At 43.3% G+C, this 20,978-nt stretch overlaps 1 protein-coding gene across 1 annotated transcript in view; it reads right to left on the bottom strand.

The window, feature by feature from the left end:
* scml2 (Scm polycomb group protein like 2) overlaps positions 1 to 19,354 on the bottom strand; it is a 119,550-nt gene extending 100,196 nt beyond the window's left edge. The window contains exons 1-4 of the mRNA XM_055644921.1: positions 19,324 to 19,354; positions 18,212 to 18,306; positions 13,076 to 13,144; positions 12,279 to 12,300 (exon numbers count right to left, since the gene is read on the bottom strand). Coding sequence (XP_055500896.1) covers positions 12,279 to 12,300; positions 13,076 to 13,144; positions 18,212 to 18,306; positions 19,324 to 19,339 — 202 coding nt within the window. The 5' untranslated portion in view covers positions 19,340 to 19,354. The remainder of the gene's footprint in view (positions 1 to 12,278; positions 12,301 to 13,075; positions 13,145 to 18,211; positions 18,307 to 19,323) is intronic.
* Between the last annotated feature and the right edge of the window lie 1,624 nt (positions 19,355 to 20,978).

Raw genomic sequence — 20,978 nt, 5'->3', positions numbered from 1 at the left:
AACCAGTCAAATAACACTGAAAAGATAAATATTTCATGAAATAACTGACTTCAGACAGTTAAAAAAAATCTTTACAAAAAATGTTACCCGAATTTCTAAATGAGTTAATTGTAGAGATGCCAAAAGAACACAAAAGTAAAACCTACACGTCACCTTAGAAAGGTACCATCTCAAGGCACAAGTATGCACAATACTGCAAGGCACAGTTAACTGTCAATACACTGATGTTACATCTACAACGCTAAGTCTTTTCATCTTTTTATTTTTTATTTTAGTTAGTTAAGTGTTTTGTTTGGAGGTCTAGACTTTTTTTATGTGGGGGGTGGGGGGGGAAGGGGGAAACTACCTTTCAGGGTCCCTACCTGGTCGGAGAGGCAGCTTTTCTCCGGGATGTAGCTTTGACTCATCCTCGCAGCCTAAAAGCGGGCCTGGAGCGGCATTTCCTGTCGGGGACCACCCAGAACCTCGGCTTCGGCGGCAGCACAGCGCTGGAGCGCTATCGCGGAGCGGGCGATGCCTTGCCCGGGTCGCCACGCTGGAGCTCTGGTGAGCTGAAGATCACTGAGGAAGGCATCGCGGAGCTGCGGGACTGTGGAGCGACCAGCTGCGGGCGGCGGCGCTGACTTTACACTGGGAGCATGGGATCTCTAGATGAGATCGCCAGTTGTGGAGCTCCAACCGGCGTGGCCTTGTTGGCTTTGGAAGCCGTGGCCTCCAGTATGGAAGCGGCCATTCCAGGGTTCACAAGCCGCTGAGAGGACTCTCCCGACACCGGAGCAACATCACTCGGCGAGAACGGCCTGGAACATCGGGTCTCCGTAGAGGCAACTGCGGAGGCCTCAATGGGCCCGACTATGGGTGAACAGGAGTTGGGGACTGGACTTTGTGCCTTCCCTCATAATGGGAACCATTGTGGGGGGATGTTCTTTATGTTTAAAACTCTTATTAATGTTGTGTCTGTATTCCTTCTTTATGTGCTGCAAAATGGCAAGATGCATTTCACTTCACTACACCTAGATGTATGTGAATGTGACCAATAAAATACCTTTGAAGGTAGAAAACTAAAAACCTCTGCCAATAACAACGAAAACAAAAATTCCCAATATAAACAGAAAATCATCAGAAAGGGGAGCGGGTAGCCACTGCCTGGGAGGTAGGGCCCCGCATCTCTCTAACCCCCACTATCATCGCCGGTACCATTCCCTTTTCAGTCGCAGCTCCATATGGGAAACACAAAACACTGTTGTGTTAATTTATTTATTTTCACCACAAGAGAGGAGGGGGAGGGGATCAACGCCCCGCAGCCATCGTGTGTGTGTGTGTGTGTGTGTAGGTATGTTACAAAACCTACCCGAATCGTCCATGAGAATCTGCCCCCAGGCCGTGTGTGTGATTTTGGCGCTGTTTAGAGGGGGCGGGTTTAAAACGCGATTTTTACTAGGCTGTTGCAATCGAAAATGTTCAGCCTAGTAAATCATTAACGGAAAATCGCTGAAAGACCCCGTCGCAAAAGGTATTATTAGTTTTTATGGCCTTGTATAATAGTTATAGTAGTTTAAAAACCACTCTCTCAACCCGCGACCTCTCGCAGCCCCAGGGTTTTATAAAGCAAACAATTAAAGGTATGTACCTTATTTTTACATTAAAGGGGCTTCCTAAGAACCCTGTATATAAAGTTTTCTATAGCGAATAGTTCATTTTGGGCTCTTTATATCCCGCAGTATTTTTCTGGGCATTTGAGGGCACAAATCCACTGCAATGTGAACGTTCTAAACCAGCGCGTTCACAGGATCCCACTAGAAAGCTGATTTAAATTGACTTTAATTTACAGCAATTGAACACTAAATTCCTTCCATTTGGCCTATAAATTGATGTAAATGAGATTTAAAAATCATGTTTTATTGTGAATTATTTGTGAATATTATTTGGACACTTAGGCTATTTAAAAATGTTAATCATTTATTAAGAAATGGATAGATGTTTAGATCTAGTAATTGAAGTTTGAAATTAGCTACAATTGGGTAACTAACTAATTATATGCTTTAATTTCAGGTCCTCCAAGTAAGATTATTTTATATTTGTTTCAGAATGATTCAATCTATGATAACTGAAAATTTCATTCAGTTCTCTTAATTTTTAAGAAGGTTATGGGCTTTTGACTGTCCTCGATCACAGCTTTTTTGTTATGTCCATAGAAAATTAATAGGGAACAAGATGCTAATTTACGGGTATGAAAATGGCCATAACTTTTTTATTACTTGAGATATGAAAGTGAATTAGGTGTCAAATTAAACTTATTGTTATGCTTTATCTGATGGGATAAATTGCAGACTTGATTTTTTAAATCTCAAAATTTTGTGACATTGCTAGTGTGTGTGTGTGTGTGTGTGTGTGTGTGTGTGTGTGTGTGTGTGTGTGTGTGTGTGTGTGTGTGTGTGTGTGTGTGTGCGATTTTGCCTTTGAAATGTATTTTTTCGACAACCAGACGCAAAAACGCAGAGGTTTTTACAATTTCGGTAGGGATTTAACTTACGATTTCATAAATCCACTCCTCTCCAGATTTGGTCAATTATTTCCCCAGATTTTGAATAAAATTGTTCACAAAACATCAACAAATTTTAAAATCAAACTGCTACACGAGTCAGTGCCACCTCACAGATGTCCAATCACAATGGATCTCATTTACATATATGACATCACAATTGGACAGGTGTGGGAGATTGGAACCTTCACGTGGTCCCACTAAAACCAAACTCTCCCCTTCCCTACCTCCCTTTTACCCCCGTGCCTTTCCCCCACTTCCCCCTTCTCTCTCCCCCTCCACTCTCCACCTCTCTCTCCCTCCCTCTTCTCACCCACCCCTCTCATCTCACCTCCCCCTCTACCCTCCCCTTCCTCCACCTCTCTACTCCCCTCACCCATCCTTCTCCACCTCCCCCCTCTACCACCCCCTTCCCGTGTCTCCCCCTTCACCCTCCCCCACTCTCCTCCCCTCCCCCATCCTCATCCCTCTCTCCCTTCCCCTCCACTCTCTCCCCATCTCCGTCTCTCCCCTCCCCCCACCTCCTCCCCCTCTCTTGCCCTTCTGTCTCTCTCCCCATTCTCTCTCTGCACTCACTCTCTAGCCCCCCTCTCTAGACTGCGAGTTGGGGGCTATGCGTCAGTGGATAGGGCGGTTATGGAGTAAAAATAACAAATTAATAATGTTAATATAATATCAAGGGGGGTAGTTAGCGTTTGTGCGGGAGGGTAGTTAGTGTGCGTGACGCAGCATGCCGCCCCCCGCAGACCCCCCCCCGCAAACGCACGTTGGGGGAACAGACCCAACGGGTCTGCACTTGGTCTAGTCGACCTTAAAAATGCTTTAAGATTCATATGGCGTATGACATCACAACATATTTGCTTTAATTCCTTTCTTCCATGATCTACTCCTCAGTAAAATCTGATACAATATCTATCTATCCTTATAAGTGTGTGTGTGCGCGCGCGTACGTGTTGATGAAAATGTTCAAAATCAGAAATATCTTTGAAAATATACGAGCTGATGACATCACAATGGGTTTGCTCGCGCCGCCCGCTGCGCACTATTTTCCACGCGCCGCATGCTGCGCACTATTTTCCACGAGCTGCGAGTTCTCCCCCCCCCCCCCCCCCACCACTCGCAGTCATTTGGTCGCCGTCCGCTCCGCTCGCCGAGTTAAAGTCCGCCCTCTCCCTCTCCCCTCTCTCGACCCCGCCGCTCGCAAGTCCGGCCGCGCTGTCGCCGCCCACCTGCCGTGGCCACGCCAGCTCAGTCGGCTCACACTCGGTTGGCCCTCTGCCCCGTCCGCAGCCCAGCCGCCCGCCCTCACCCCCCAGGCTCTGGATTGAAGCCATTGAACACGCAGCAATTTGGTTGATGCGCGCGCACCAATGCCCACTCCCTTCCTCCAGTCCCCGCTCCCTTCCTCCACTCCCCGCTCCCTTCCTCCTCTCCCCTCTTCTCCACCCCACCTTCCCCTCAAAAAACTCAAATAACTTAGATATTCGGCTGGCTTTGGCTGATGACGTGGACGTCACAATGGCTGCACGTCATGTTCACGCACTGCGAGTGACGTCGCTCGCTCGCATTTCGCAGCTCGCTCACATTTGGCAGCCCGCTCGCTCACCCGGCTCCCCTCCTCCTCTCCCCCCTCTCCGTGTGTGACGACGCCGCCCCCCCCCCCCCCCCCCCCCCCACCCAACTCGAGGGGATGGGACCCAGCGAGTCTCACTTGGTCTAGTATTATACTAAATCTCTTCCCTTTGTTCTTAACATTCTAAATGTCTGTGTGTATGCAGGGTTGTGTTGGTACCCCCCTCCCTGTGGATGGTGAGTATTGGGACCTTGGGTGTGGTGGAGGCGTTTTTCTTTTCAATACCCCCTCCCTCTACCACCATTCCCTCACCCATCTACCCCCCTCCCTCTCTCCCAACCGCAGGCAGTGGTGGGGGCTATGTAGGTATGTTACAAAACGTACCTATGGGTGAGCATCTGCCCCTCCCCTTGGTAGAGTTTGGAGCGTTTGGAGGGGGCGGGTTTTAAAACCCGATTTTTACTAGGCTGTTCCAATCGCAGCCATAACGGAGAACGCTGCAAGACCCGGTCCCGCCGCGCCCCCCCTCATTCCGCAAGCTCTGGCAGCCCCAGGGTTTTATAAAATCTCTACCTTATTTTTACATTAAATGGGGCATGTATATAACCCTATAATTATAACTATAGCGAGTAGCTCATTTTGGGCTTTTTATATCCCCCAGTATTTTTCTCAGCCACTAATCCACCCACATTCTAAACCTGCCCCCCCCCCCCCACTAAATTCCTTCCGCTATAAATTAATGTAAATTAGATATAAAAATCATGGTATATTGTGAATTATTTGTGAATAATCTTTGGCGCATCTTTCCTTAAGAAATGTGCTTTTGACTATCTAAGGTAATGCCCTATAGGGCAAGATGAGTATGATATGGGCTTTTTTAATAGGAGATATGAAAGGGTGAAACTTAAGGAGCAAATGCAGAATAAATCTATTTTGTAATTGCTATAAGAGGGCTGGGGGAAAAAGGGGAATAATATTAATATAAGAGGGTGTGGGTGTGTGTGTGTGTGTGTGTGTGTGTGTGTGTGTGTGTGTGTGTGTGTGTGTGTGTGTGTGTGTGTGTGTGTGTGTGTGTGTGTGTGTGTGTGTGTGGGGGGGGGGGAGGGGGTGGGATGGTTCATGTGTGTGTGTGACGCCGCAGGTCGCCCCTACGCAATCGCGCGTTGAGGGGACGGGACCCAACGTGTCTCTCTTGATCTAGTATTATACTAAAACTCTTCCCTTTGTTCTTAACATTCTAAATGTCTGTGTATGCAGGGATGTGTTGGCTTTCTTTTAATCTCCTTAATTTGTATCTTCTTCCAAACGTTAGGCCACAACCTTCCCATTTTCATACATGCTAACATTTTTGCCGCCGACCGGTTACATATCTTCCCGTCGCATTTCAAATTATATATATTTAACAAGTTAACCTTTTAAAAACAGCTTCAAAATATTAAAGTTTTCAACATTCTAATTTTCAAGGAAAAAATTCCAACTGACGTCACAATCAACTCGCAAGGCACGACGGGACACTCCGCGCGGGAGGTGCACTCAAGCGCTCAAAACACACAGAAAAAATGACATCAGAACGAAACACTGCGCGTGGGAAGGGCACTCCGGTGCCCCAAACACAAAAAAAAATCCGACAGACGTCAGAACGCGATACTCCATGCGGGAGGGGCATTCGAGCGCTCCAAAGACAAAAATAAAATCAAACCACTCGCAAGTCGGGTCCTCAGGTCGACATCCGCCCGCAGACTCGTTCGGGGTCCTCGGGTCGACGCCCGCCCGCAGCCCGGTGTCAGTTGGGAGGTTGCTGCTGCGGGCTAAGCACGGTGACTGGGCCTGGGCTGGAGCAGAGCCTGGAGCTGGAGTGAGGGCCGAGCTCGCGGCTTGGGATGGAGCTGTGACCGACGCTGAAAAAGCAGGGGGTGGAACCAAGGACGAGCCGTGGTCAGGGACGAGCCCAGGGATTAAGTCGGGGCCTGGACTAAGGACCATACGGCGGCCGAGCTGACGGCTGCTCTCTACAGCCAGGACCGGGCTGAGTACGAGAACCAGGCAGAGTTCCAGGCCCTGGCGCTGCTCTACGACCTGCGTAGGTGCTGTCTCCACCTCCTCCCCCACTACTGCCTCCCCCACCACCCCCTTCCACTCCCTCTCTACCACCTTCTCTCCTCCCTCTCTCCCCTCCCTCTCTACCACCACTCCCTCTCTAGGGAGGTGAGTATTGGGATCTATGGGCGAGTGGTGGAGTATTGCGTTCGGGGACCAGCCCTCCCCTGTGACGCCATGAAGCCCCCCTATCCTTCAATTTTTGCCCCCTCACTCCCTCCCTCCTTGCCCCCTCCATCTGCCCCAACGCCTTTTTCTCTACCGCCCTCCCTCCTCCCCCCCCCCCCCCCCCCCCCCCCCCCCCCCCCCAGCAGCCCTCCCTACCCGCGGCCCTCTCTACGGCCCTTCCTACCTCTCTACCCCACCCCTCCCTCTCTAGGGAGTGATGAGTATTGGGACCTATGGGTGAGTGGTGATTGCGTTCGTGGACCAGCCCTACCCTGTGACACCGCGCGCCCCCCTACCCCACAATCGCTATCCCCTCCCTCTCTACCGCACTCACCCTCACTAGCCCCTCCCCCTCCCAACCCTGATCACGACAGTGAAGCCCAGACACACGTGTGCGGCCGTGCCGGCGGCTTTGCGCAGGAAGCAGTACAGCCAGAGCTCGGCACTGCTCAGCGGCTCCACCAGCGCACGACTCCTTGCGTCGCCTCGGGAGGTACCGGAGATTATGGAAGTCTGCGGGCCGGATAATTACAGGAAAAAAAATACGGCTGCGGGTCGAATGATATCGGGTTACGGGCCGCATTCGGTCCGGATGCTGGAGGTTGCCGACCCCTGCTCTAAGCACTGTTGTTGCGTCCTTCCTCATCAAAAAGATACCCCCCTTCTCATAACTGTACCTCTATCAGACCTGTAATATTTGTATTTAAGAAGGAACTGCAGATGCTGGAAAATGGAAGGTACACAAAAATGCTGGAGAAACTCAGCAGGTGCAGCAGCATCCGAAGGAATAGGCAACGTTTCAGTCCGAAACGGTCTGAAGAAGGGTTTCAGCCCGAAACGTTGCCTAATCCTTCGCTCCATAGATGCTGCTGCACCCGCTGAGTTTCTCCAGCATTTTTGTGTACCTGTAATATCTGTACCCTGGAATATTGAACTGCCAGTCTTGTCCATTCAGCCATGCTTCAGTTGTGGTTATTATATCCCAGACTCATAGTCATAATGGGCCTGTCGCACTAAGGCAACTACTGGCGACTAGTTTGTCGTCACATGTTGGCTGGTGGTCGCTGGGAGTAGTCTCCTCAGTCGCGCAAAATGTTGTAGCGTCTTTCTGGTGGCCGCTAACTTTTCAACATGTTGAAATTTTTCGGCGACAGTGGGTTTGACGCCAATGACCGTAGCTTGACTTCTGACGTAGGTGCTGTCGTACGTTGTCGCCAGGATTACGTAGGTTGTCGCCGGTTTTTCGGCGACCTGCTACGACTATGACAATCGTCGGCAGTTACCTAAAAAATCGCCAAGTGGGACTAGCCCAGAAGGAATAGGTGTAGAATTAGACCATTCCGACCATCAAGTCTACTCCGCCATTCAATGATAGCTGATCTCTCTCCCTTCTAACCCCATTCTTCTGGCTTCTCCCCATAACTTTGTGGATACCCATACTAATCATAAACCTATCTCTGCCTAAAAAATATCCACTGGCGTGGCCTCCGCAGCCTTGTGTGGCAAAGAATTCCACCGATTCACCACCCACTGACTAAAGAAATTTCTCCTCATCTCCTTCCTAAAGGAACATCCTTTAATTCTGAGGCTATGACTTTTAGTCCTAGACTCTCCCACTAGTGGAAACATCCTCTCCACATCCACTCTATCCAAGCCTTTCACTATTCTGTGTGTTTCAAGAAGGTCCCCCCTCATTCTTCTAAACTCCAACGAGTACAAGCCCAGTGCCGACAAACGCTCATCATAGGTTAACCTACTCATTCCTGGAATAATTCTTGTAAATCTCTTTTGGACTCTCACCAGAGTTAGCACATCCTTTCTCAGATATGGTACCCCTGAGCCAATCCACACTCTTGAGTTCATCCACCATACCCGTTTTGACTCGTGCATTGAAATAAAAAACATCAGTCTTTCCTCTTTCTTTACTGTGCCATCGTTTATTAAAGTTGCTCTCTTTGCCTATTGTATTTTCCCCCAAGTTGTCACCAGGGGAAATGTCTTGTTTACAGCCGCAGTCTCTCTGGTCTGTACCCCTACTTCGAGTCTCCTATTATTATCGCACTGACTGATTTCACCTTTCTCTGCTGAGTCACAGAGACCGTCACAGCAAAACAGACCTGGCTGTTGCAGTTGCCACCAATTTCTGAAAAGGTCATCACTCCTAACAGTCTGCAAAGAGAGATAAGTGTTACTAAGAGGAACAGCCACAGGAGAACCCTGCTCTCCCTACTCCTTTCAACTTCCCTGGTGGTCACCTAACCACCCGCCGCCTACACCTTGGGCATGACCAGCTCACTTGAACTCCTAACTATGATGTTCCCAGCATCCCAAGTGATCCTGAGTGCATCCAACTCTAGTTCCTTGACATAGTCATTCAGACGCTGCAACTGGGCACACTTCCCACAGATAACATTTTGGCAGCAAGAAATAAACTCCTAAAAGTCACACATACGGTGACAAAGAATCAAGAGAAACTTGGCATGCGTTTTATACCTTTTATCATCTATTCTTAATGCGCTGTGAACAATTTTGCTGTCAAATCTTAAGCCTGAAAGACAGCAAAATTGAAATATTAAATTAGGCTATGTACATCGACACTAATGAAAACTTAACATACACAAGTTTTACATTTATTATTAAAGTGGTTGCAAAAGGCAATAAACATTAAGTCCTGACATTTCACTTACAAAATTGAACTCAATCTTTATTTGTAATTTAGATGGTGAAGCAACACTGTGAATGAGTGTTCAACTCTCAGGTGTTGCAACAACCTTCTCTTATATACTTACATTTCCGAAGGCAGTTATTACAAAAGATCATGAACCAAATCTATTGGCTCTGAACAGAAATGCTGACACTTCCACATTCAAAGAGTATGTTTATTTAAAAAAACTAAGTCTGTAGATAATGCTATACTGTCACTCATTTACAAGAGTTAATTTTGCAGTGTTATTTTCCTCAAAGAACGGTGGCTAATATGTGCATGTACGCAATATATATGTCTATATTCATGTTCTTGCAATCCTTCATATGAACACAAGATCGCTGCTAGTTAAAGTGAATTAAAAATGATTGTTAACTAACCATTGATGCATCGAAAATTCAAGTCTCAAGAAATAAATATCACTCTGAAAATAAAGTACTTTGGACATTTTACATAAATTGCACAAACTTATTCATTTAGCCCTCTTTTTTCACACGACAATCTACCAAATTCAAAATAACGATCAAAATCCTCTTGACAGGATTTTTAATTTTAGCAACTTTACAGCATGATCTGTCAAAAAGGTTACATCTTCTTCATACCCATATGGAAAGAAAACTCAAGCACACAAACCAGTAGTAAATGTGCAGCTCTGTCCAACCTACACAGAAATCAAAAACTGTAAGTGCTGGATATCAGACCAAAAATAAAAACTACAAATCCTGAAAAACCAAATCAAAACAAATTTCTGGATCCACTCAACAGGTGATTAATGAGCTTGGGAGAGAGCAATAACATACAGACACACGGAATTACAGATCCTAGATCTTGAACAAAATAAGATGCTGGAGGAACTCCACGGGTCAGGCAGCATCTGTGGAGGGAATGGACAGATGACATTATGGTCAGGGCCCTTCTTTAGACTGATAGGGTAGGGAAGATAGATGGGGGTGGTGCAAAGTCTGGCAAGTGATAGGTGGATGTGACAATGGCTAGAAGTAAAAGGAGATAAAATAAGATGTCAGAGAAGGTGAGAAAGGAGAAATGAAATATAATGCAAGGAGGGATATTGGGTAGTGGAAAAGGGGGGGGGGGGGGGGGATCAAGGGGAAATAAGCTATTTGGCTATGGAAGATGAGTATACAGAGGAGGGGATAGGAACAGGATGGCTGGGGCATAGTGTGAAATGTGTGCATTGGTGTGGGGGGGGGTTATTTCTTAAGACTGGATCATTCAATGTTCATACTGTTCAAGATGTCCACATTCAGTAAATGTGGTTCCCCCTCTCGCCCCCTGCAGACAACCCCCCCCCCCCCCCCGCCCCCGCCCCCAGACAGAACAAGGATAGCGTTACCCTGGTCCTCAGCTTTCAAACCAGCAGCTTCGACAGCCAACACATTCTCTCACATTTCCATAACTTTCAATGTGATCCCACCACCAGTCAAATCGTCCCTCCCCACCCCTTTCTGCTTTCCATAGACATCACTCCCTCCCCAGCACCCCTTCCAAGTGAGACAGTGGTTTACCTACACTTCCAAACCTTATCTACTGCATTTGTTGTTGAAGTGGTCTCTTTTACTTACATCAGCAAGACCAAGTCGTAAACTAAGCAACTGTTTTGCCGAGCACCTCTATCCACCAAGGTCAGTTGGATCTCCCAGTTGCCAACCATTTTAATTTCCCTTCCCATTCCATACCAATCTTTCAGTCTTTGTCCTAGTCCATTGCCCGAGTGATCCAATTAGCAAACTTTGTGGTTAGCCTTCAAGTTCAGCCAACATCCTCATGAATATTCTCTGCATTCTTTCACATTTAACTTCCTTCCTATAGCAGGGTGACCAAAATTGAACAATACTCCAAATGAAGCTCACCAACGTCTTGTACAACTGTAACATAACATCCAAACTTTTCAGTAGAAACAAAGAACTGCAGATGCGGGTTTACATCGACTCCATCTACACATCACGCTGCCTCGGCAAGGCCACGAGCATAATTAAGGACCAGTCTTACGCCGGTCACTCCCTCTTCTCCCCTCATCCAACAGGAAAGAGGTACATGGGTTTAAAAATGCATACCTCCATATTTGTAGACAGTTTCTTTCCAGCTGTTTTTAGGCAACTAAACAGTCCTCTCAACAGCAAGAATGTGGTCTTGATCTCCTAATTACGTCATTGGTAACCATCTTTAATTGGACTATATCTTGGACTAAATGTTGTACCATGCAATCAAACATGAAGAACAGCACTTCATATATCGCTGAATGACGTATTCTCCCAATTGCAAATAGTACATTCCCTACTCTCCCACTTTTTCCCATCCAACCACGGTGCGTACAAATTTCCCCCACCTCTCCCAACCACCCTGCTCCTTTCTCCTAATTCCGCACACTCATCTCTCATCACTGAGTCAACCAATTCCTTTATTCCCTCCTTTTCCCCTCCACCCATTCTCTTTTGTCTCTTTTTCACTCATAACCTTTGTCACTTACTCCACAAATCAGCCAATCGAGCACCCTCACCTGTTATCCACTTATCACTGGCCACTTTTCCCAACCTCAACCTCTTTTCCAGCTTTCTTACCCCTACTCCAGCAGTCTGTAGGATCCTGACTTGAAATGTCACCTGTTCATTCCCTTCACAGATGTTGCCTGACCTGCTGAGTTTCTCCAGCACTTTGTGTTTTTTTTGTAGAGAGCAAAGTAGTTCAAAAAAGACCTGCCATGAGACCAGGACAATTACCAATTTTAAAAAGCAGATAAAAGACATTGGAAAAAAAAAGCATATTTGTACATACTTGCACAGGGTGAAATTAGAAAGGCCTGTGAGCTTAAAAATAAAATAGATTTTAAAAAGGCTGGTGATATTAACACAAGACAATATGAAGCATAATAAAGGTTTACTATATGTTGAACCACTGATATCCCACTGTGATTTACAGTCAATTAAGTACTTTTCATGTGTGGTCACCATTATAATGTCGGAAAATAAACAGCCAATTTGTGCAAAAAAAGCTCATATAAACAGCAATGTGATAATGACCAATAAAACAAGTAGAAATGGCAATAGGGAAAGCCAGCAATGCAGAACAGGTTTGGAAAATGAAAAGCAAAATAGCATGCCAGCAACACAAAGGTGCAGAAGGCCCCACCAATTCAGCGTTCTGACAGAGGGTTCCCACCTCAAGCACCAACTCACCTCCCCGAAATGCCAGCATCTCCTGCCACAGAGAAAGTGCGATTTTAAGTTTAGTCAGAAATTAGCGGTCAGTATTAATTTGAGGTTCAGCAAATCTTAAATTTGGCAACAGTATTAACTAGCACACAAAGCTAATTTCACTATTTTTGAGTTATTTATAATTTCCCAAACTAGTTTTCATACTATTAACAAATACAGCAATACCCTTAGATTAAAAAAAGCAGAAAGTGACTAATTGCTCTGTGAACTTCTGTCATTCTTAAATCAGTCACCAAATATAAATTCACTAAATCCCCATAAAAGCTACTAATTACTTTTCAGTTACTTTAAGTGGGTTAAAATAACAGCGTTTTGTACTGTCAACTGTTAAGTTGAGGCAATCTGACAAATGCATCCTTTCGAACACTACCGGTCATGTTGGTGGAACGTCACAATAGTAGATGCCTGAAAGTTCACAGGCTCAATCTCTTCTGGAAATTCTCTAAGTACTTTTATTCATTTGAAGTAAACACTCAAACAAGATCTTTAATAAATGAATCCAGAAATTTTATTTCAACAAGTTTTACTGATCGCATGCATAATACAGAATAATACTCAAGGTTACAACATTGAATATAATACAGTATTTTTAAGCCAAGCCATGAAATGTGAATACTAAAGCAAAGGGGAAAATACATTTTAATCAAATAATATTTTTTAACATAACACAATCTTAAATGATGCAAAAATGTATAGAATAAATCAGGTATTGTTATGGCAAGATTTTATATGCTACTTTTCCTAATGCACGCACTTACCATTATTCTTAAGAGAATTATTTGATAGGCGATTCCTCCCAGATTTTTCTTTGCGGCTTTCCTTTGAATCTAAAAGTAGGTGTAAATATGCTGCTTTAAATACATTAATTATATTTGCAGAAGAATAAGCACATTATTTGTTGAATAAATTGAACGTAAAACAATTAATTTATCTCATTTGAAAAATGCTCCCACGAGAAACTGAGTAGAATCCAAACTTAACTTCTTATTTACTTTGTTTTTCCAATCACTTGTGGCTGCAATGATTTTGTCACAATAGACTACCTATCAGAAGGCAGGATCTAGCTTTTAGCGGGGTATAACTATGTGGTCAAAGGTGGAACAATGTTAATATTTTTTGCCAAATTTACTAATTGAATTTGTAGTTTCAGGTCTCAATTTCAGAAACTAAGATCCCAAACTGTCTTTTCTGAGACAGCCCATGGTGTTCAAAACAAGTTTAATGCAACAAGCTTGCGAAATAAAATACTTAATTAACTTGCGATATTAATGGATTGCATTAGTCAAGCCTTGGTGGGAATAACACATTCATTAAGCCAGTTCGGTATTCTGAAAAACGCAAGGAATCATGGGATTTTTCAAAGGTCATTCGAGAATTTAAAAAAGCGAATGGGGTGCCTGGTAGCAGGGGAGAGCGGGATGTAACAGCGAGAGAGAGAGGGGATATATGCAAGTGGGAGACAGTGAGAGACGGGGAAGAGAGGTTTCAGTTAGACAGACAACCACTGGTAAAGCCATGGCTCGTTGCTTCTTGGAGAGTCGAGAAAATATCCTCAATCGAGAAAATGCAACTTCAGAACCCCCTCGTCTCGACCGCACTGGAGATTTCCGCGGGCGCAAGGACCAAATGGCCTAAAGTTTGCATTGAGTGAACCGAGTGTTACCGTTCTCGTCGTACACCAGCGTTTTGTGATAGTGGTTGGATCCCGGGATCGAGCAGTCATCGCCCGACAGGTGAGCGGGTCTGCGGTAGCTGATGCCTCTCCACTCGCTGCTGGAAGAACTGACACCTCTACTCCCGGGTCGGGCGCTGCTTCCTCGACCCCGCTGCTCGGCGGATGCTGACTAGGATTCCAGAGCATCGCCAATGACTCGCATCAATACAATACCGTTTATTTGTCATTTGAACCGCACATGAAGTTCAAACAAAATTTGGCTTCTACAGTCATACAAGAAAAGAACCAAGACACACACCAACACATCAGCTCCTGATCCCCCTGTCCGGATAATGTGACCGACGCTGGTCGAGCAGAAGCTGGGATCCAACCACTCTCCCAAAACGCTGGTGTACGACGATAAGAACACTCAGTTCACTGAACGCAAACTTTAGATAATTTGTTCCTTGCTCCTGTGGAAATTCCCGTTCCCATCCATCTCAACCACGGCACAAAAGTCTAATGTGTAGGAGGTCTGAAGGAGGGTCTTCTATCCAGAGGTCCGCAGACGGGACTGTCGGCCCAGGCCTGCAGCCAGCGAGGTGAGGAGGTTCCGGCCCCAGTTTGAATCTGCCTGTCACGCTGGTGGGACGGGTAGAGTCGAGCTGGAATTGGTGCTCCTTTTCCGCGCCGCCACTGCGACGGGCCAGCGCCCTGCCGGGACAGGCAGAGCCGAGCTGGAGCTGGCGCCCTTCTCCTCCCCTCCTCTGCGCTCCGCCTGGGGCCGCCCCGGACGGGACACTCAGGAGGGGACGGCCCAGCAGCAACTGGATAGGGACGAGACACAGGTCTGCACCCATGCAGCGGCACAGCCACCGCGAGTGTTTAGCCTGAGCGACCTATGACCTGTGCATGCACAGATGGAATACCAAACTGGCTTATTCTGGGCGTGACACTTTGAGTGAAGTCAATGTCCCCGAGAGAATGGAGGTAGTTTAATAGAATGGCATCAAGCATATTGTATTCCAATTCAATAGAGAAAATAAAGACTCCTGTGTTTTTCATTAGAGAGATTTTAAAATGTTGAGCAAAAATTGAAGGATTTTCATTCATAAAATTTAGAGAAAAAATTGGTTGATAATTAAAAACTTATATAGCATGGCTGTAATGTAGGTTGCATATTTCTATGACTGAAAGGAGCTCAAAAATTAAACTGAAGTAAAATAATTTAAGAACACTTACATTGTCCATACTCAAACCCCACTAAAATAAATAGCGTTTCCAATCCTATGTTAAGTTTTGTAAGAGCCATTAAGCTTACGTCAGTATATTATAGCCATGTCTAATATTTTTAGTTTTTTTCTGTCTGTATTTAGTATGTGGGATTTGATACGTAGAGGGGTGTGTCTACTTTGGAGGAGACTAGTGCAGACTCATAGATTGGGAGTTCAGTTTAGTCTCGGAGGATGGTGAGAAAACAGTTTTTTACCACACGTTAACAACCGCACGGTCACGACTGTATTGTCTGAAGAAGAAACAGTTAATAAGAACAAAAACTTATGAATTATTTATTTCCTTGTACTACAATAAAAGACCAATTAATCAAGAAACAGCATTTGGAAAATTTGTTTTTGCTATCTTTAGAGTGCGGTGAGTTTGTACACTATAGCCCCACCACATCCCCGAGGAGTAATGGCTATCAAAGTTGGACTTTGAGAACGTATTAAAACTGCCATTAGAAGTTTAATTGGCAAAAGATCAGAGAGCAGATTCGCCAGTTTAACCAGCGAGAGTGGTGATGGACTCCACTGCAAGTATTGAAATTAAAGCTGGCCCCAAAAAAGCATGCAACTTTTTGCATGGGAACTTACACTCATAAAAGGTCTCATGATACGTTAGAATTTTCCCATTAAAACTATGTATGCTTCTAGTGGAGCAATTAGTCCCATTTATCCATTCTTTTCTGAATGGACTGCATTTCTTTTCCTCCCTCCAATGCCAAGATAATTCATGTACTGGTCAGGCAGAGCAATGAAGAAAAATCATTGATCATACAACTCCCCTCTATTCTGTTCCTTCAGTAGTACCTCATAATCCAAATGTGCACCATGTTTTCAGAAATTGAAATACAGACTACATCACCTGTTTTTGTTCCCAAAAAACTAAGAAAGGAAATGGGACAGCATTCTTTGTAGCATTGACATTAGAATTCCAGAACATTTATTAAAACAATATAATATTACATTTTTGATTAAAGGGCCTGTCCCACTTAGGCGACTTTTCAACGAACTGCCTGAGACCTTCAAGCTGAGCGGAACATACACAAACACATATCGCAACGGCGGGGGTCAGGGAAAGCGGGGCTCGCTGTCTGAAATTCACATGGTGCAAAGCCAAGGTGATACAGACTCACACCGCGATGAACAGGAAGGTTAAGACAGCTAGCACAGTGCACGGTAAATCCTTTAAAAGAGTGGGGAGGAGGGAGGGGAGAAGGGGTGAGAAGGAGTGGAGACACTTTTAAGAAGCCAGACAACTTTTAATAAGCCAGAGATACACAGCTCTGAAGTTTAGCGAGCATTTAACATTACCGGTCGGTTTTCCTTGGTTCTGAAAACTTGTGCTTACGTTTAGCCAATGAAAATGCCCGGTTAGCAAAAGAGATTAACGAAAACTACCTACGGCTACCTCTACTACCTACAATGACATGGTGACCCCACTACCACTGCACCTACGACTACAAAAGTATTGATTTTCTCCATGGCGACCAATATTTGGCCGCGGAAAAATTTTCAACATTTTGGAAAATTTGCTGCGACTAGTTCCCAGAATGCGTGAACTCCTCCGGACCACGAAGGAGACTCACCAGAGACCACCAGCGAAGATGTGGCGACCATATGGCGAGCACAGTCTTCTGCACTCGCCTAAAAAGTCGCCTAAGTGGGCCAGGGCCTTAACATTTATAATATTTGTACAATTTTTCATTGATCAGTTATAATTTCTTCTATCACTTAATATACAATTCCCCAAATTCCTGAAACAATTTCAGATTTGGAAAGTGAAGATTTGTTAATTGTACAAATGGTTATTTTGCAGTGTTCAAGTACACATATCTCTGCTGTACTGCAACATAATTGACATTCATGTCCTTTTATTATATTAATTATTTTGGATACAAATTAACAAAGTTAAAATGGTGCACATCTTATGACATCTACATCCACAGGGGAGATAACCCTTCCAATTATTCTGGGGGGGTTTTTAAATCAGGATTTCAACTATAAAATTTGTTAGCAATATATAAAAATTAAGCCAGATGACAAATGTTCCAAACAAGGCAGATGACACTTTCTCCTTAAAATAGATAATTAACTTTTATCACATTTAATTACTTTTGTACAATTATGAATAGCAAATTACATTTCCACCTCTGTCCTATTACAAGCTGAACAAATACTCTGGATTTGAAAGGAGTACTTACATTCAAACTGAAAACTAATTAATAGTAAGGGAATACAGATTATAATTGTTAAGAAAGTACAGCAGCATAGAATGCAAAGTACCAAGTAACTATGAACATGCATTGCATTTCTGGTGCAATTTGTAGTTTCATAAAAATCAATTTTATTGCTCAGAGATTAACAATGCTATTCTGCTTAACCTATTCTACGTTGTTCAATTGCAATGCAAATAAAAAGCCAATCACCTGGAGCAGTACCACTAACTGTACAAATTCAGATTAAATCATAGTACCCTTTACCTCGGTCTTAGAACCTCAATGGGATGTGATGTCAGTGCTTGTGATATCATCTGGACATATATAAATTCTGAACGTGGAAGGGAGAGTGGACAAGTTCAAAAAAAGTACACATGCCACATAAAGAATAGGAGTAAAATTAGGCCATTCAGCCCATCGTCTACTCCGCCATTCAATAATGTCTGATCTATCTCTCCCACCTAACCCCATTCTCCTGCCTTCTCCCCATAACCTGACACCTGTACTAATCAAGAATCTATCTATCTCTGCCTTAAAAATATCCACTGACTTGGCCTCTACAGCATTCTGCGGCAAATAATTCTTTATATAATGCTGGATAGGTGCAACATCTGCAGTCCCTTGCAACTCCACAAACAAATATTACTACTCACTTCCTTCAACCATTTTTTTTTTCAGTTACATGCTCTAACTCTACCGGCAAGATGACATATCAGGTAAATGGTTCAAACTGACCAGTCCTACCTTTAGTTGATGAAATCCTCCCCATGACGGATCCTGCGCAAACTGTTCCACACAACACAACTGCATCAACTTCCTTCTATTAAAAAGATAATTTCCTGCAAAGAATTACAAAAAAAAAATCCAGATGACAAGAGGGTACAAGTTTTAAAAATAGAGTTAGCAATAGCCAATAGGTCAGCAGCATCTTTGACAAAATAAACAGTGCAAAACATTGCCTGTGAAGAAAACTGTGTTCTTCAAATTAACCCATTGAGACCAAAGCTTTTTTTTTTGACATTGTACACTTCAAAGATTGACTATTTTCCAGGAAGTTAGGAAACCCTTTTTGTTTTTTTTTTGTTTTTTTTAAATAAACATTCTTGCTTCCTTGGATTTTATTCACCAGCATTCCACTGTTCAGTGCTCACTCTTCATACATACAAAAGCATGGTATAGACTTCAATTTGCAAATGGATAATAATTAGCTCACAAGTATGCCAAGCCAGAAGATCTCTCTTTTATTCCATATAAACCTTTTCAACATATAGATCAATCCAAGTATGTTGCTCCATACTTTCTTTGAATCGTTGAGACTTGAATCTTGAAAACACATAAAAATTACACTGAATCTGAAATGACAGCACGAAATCCGCATAGGAAGGAAATTCAAAAATTCACCCAACCATGTCAATTATGCGCAACAGCATCTAATATATTCTATACTCAACCATCACCATAATAGTAAGTCTCAAAATGTTTATTAATCATCTTGAGGATCAAATAGAACCAAAAAAAATTTCAGCAAACGTGGCTAGACCCAAAACGTGACCCATTCTTTCTATCCAGAGATGTTGCCTGTTCCGCTTACTCCAGCAATTAATGAATATTTTCAGCAATACGGATTCAAAGTGGCACGAGCCAATATGTTTCACCAGAATAAGTAGATAATCCAAAACTGACATATAGTTGAGTCCCATCAGACTTTGGTTACATAATTCATCTCTTTGTAGTTCTCTAACTGCCACACAACACATGCAATCAATGAACAGCATTTTAGGGTTAAAAAAAAATGGTATAGTGCATCCAGCTGCAATTTCTATACAACTCAATTTATCAGGATCAGGAAAACCCACCATCCTGTGTTGTCATCCTTAATTGCACTTGAAGTGATGGTGAACCACTTCAAACTGCTCTAGTCCTTCATGGGAAGGTGCTGCCAGTGATGTGGGGTGATAAGCACCAGGATTTACAGCTATCAAAGACAAATGAACCAACATTTATTTTTAAGGCAAGACAATTATTTATTTTACAGCAATTTTACAGCAATGAATTCAAGCAGGAAAACACGGTGCACAAATGCATACCAAATTAACAAAGAATTTCGAATATTGGTAATTTGGTCATGCCGATTCACATCAAATCTCTACATTTTATTCACCAGCATTCCACTGTTCAGTGCTCACTCTTCATACATACAAAAGCATGGTATAGACTTCAATTTGCAAATGGATAATAATTAGCTCACAAGTATGCCAAGCCAGAAGATACAAACTGCTAACCTTACAGATGAAGCAATGCACCTGATGGTCCAATTTAAATCCTACCAATTGACCCAAGTGCAATTATTTTAAATTACCTGGGAGTCTATTTTAATAATTTAAAATAAACTAGGAGGTACTAGAAGCAATAGTTATTTATAAAAAAAGCACTACAGAAATTATGACATTGATAAAAGATTATTCATAAATTACCAAAGGGGATATTTCTATATTTCAACAAGCTAGTTCATCCAAATTTAACCTTTGATTTAACAATTAGAAATTTGGGATTGAAAATCACATTTGTGAAATGGCAATACAAACCTTTAAAGCCACAAAAATAATTTCAATTCTTTAGTTATCTATGTGCGAGAAGGAAATTAACTTGAATTTTGTTTTGCAAACATTTTGGTACTCATTTAACTGGAATGGTATGCATTGTAAGCTAGCACAAATAGACTTAATTTCTACAGTAGATGCTAAGGTGCCATTAATGTAAATCATGAATACAATCAGTAAAAGGATCCGATATAATATGTGCTGCGTAATATTTGTCATCATTGAGCTGCGTGAGCTGACTGAAATAGACAATGCAATTGCATGTGCTCACAACTCAACGTCGGAGCGATCAGGTGAATGGATCTCTCTCTCTCTCTCTCTCTCTCATTTTCACCCTACAAACGTCCCGTTTCCTTTATCGTCGTGACTTTTTGCATCTTTCATTTATTGTTCTTTATCTCTCTACATCACCATCTATATCTCCTTTATCCCTAACCAGTCTGAAGAAGGATCTCGACACAAAACGCCACCCATTACTTCTCTCCAGAGTTACTCCAGCTTTGTGTCCATTTTCAGATGAAAACATTCCTCTTAAATGAAGCAACATTCAAATAAAATGGGTTGAGTCATCTGAGATATCCTCTACCCTGGATCAGTTGTTTACAAAAACTTCAGATTGTCTATGATAATCAATAATTATTTAATGAATCAAGGCAAACTGAGTGAATCTTACACTTTGGAATTCAATTATTTTTTAGGAGTCTCGAGAAATATTTTATCCATAAGATAAACCTTTTTGCAAACATTAGCTTCTTGATTGTTATCGAGTGAAAACAAATAATAGTCTTGTACTGATATTGAATGTAACAGAAATAGTCCCCAACAGAATGAATCTATGAGGAACTTAAGAGTATTTGATATGGCCAATATCAAACAAAGTCCGCTACTGTAAAGTAAACATCCATTAAACC

Source organism: Leucoraja erinacea, chromosome 13, assembly GCF_028641065.1.
Source record: "Leucoraja erinacea ecotype New England chromosome 13, Leri_hhj_1, whole genome shotgun sequence".
Taxonomy (NCBI): domain Eukaryota; kingdom Metazoa; phylum Chordata; class Chondrichthyes; order Rajiformes; family Rajidae; genus Leucoraja; species Leucoraja erinaceus.
Note: the sequence above shows the minus strand (reverse complement) of the source record. Positions and strands in the feature narration are given on the sequence as shown.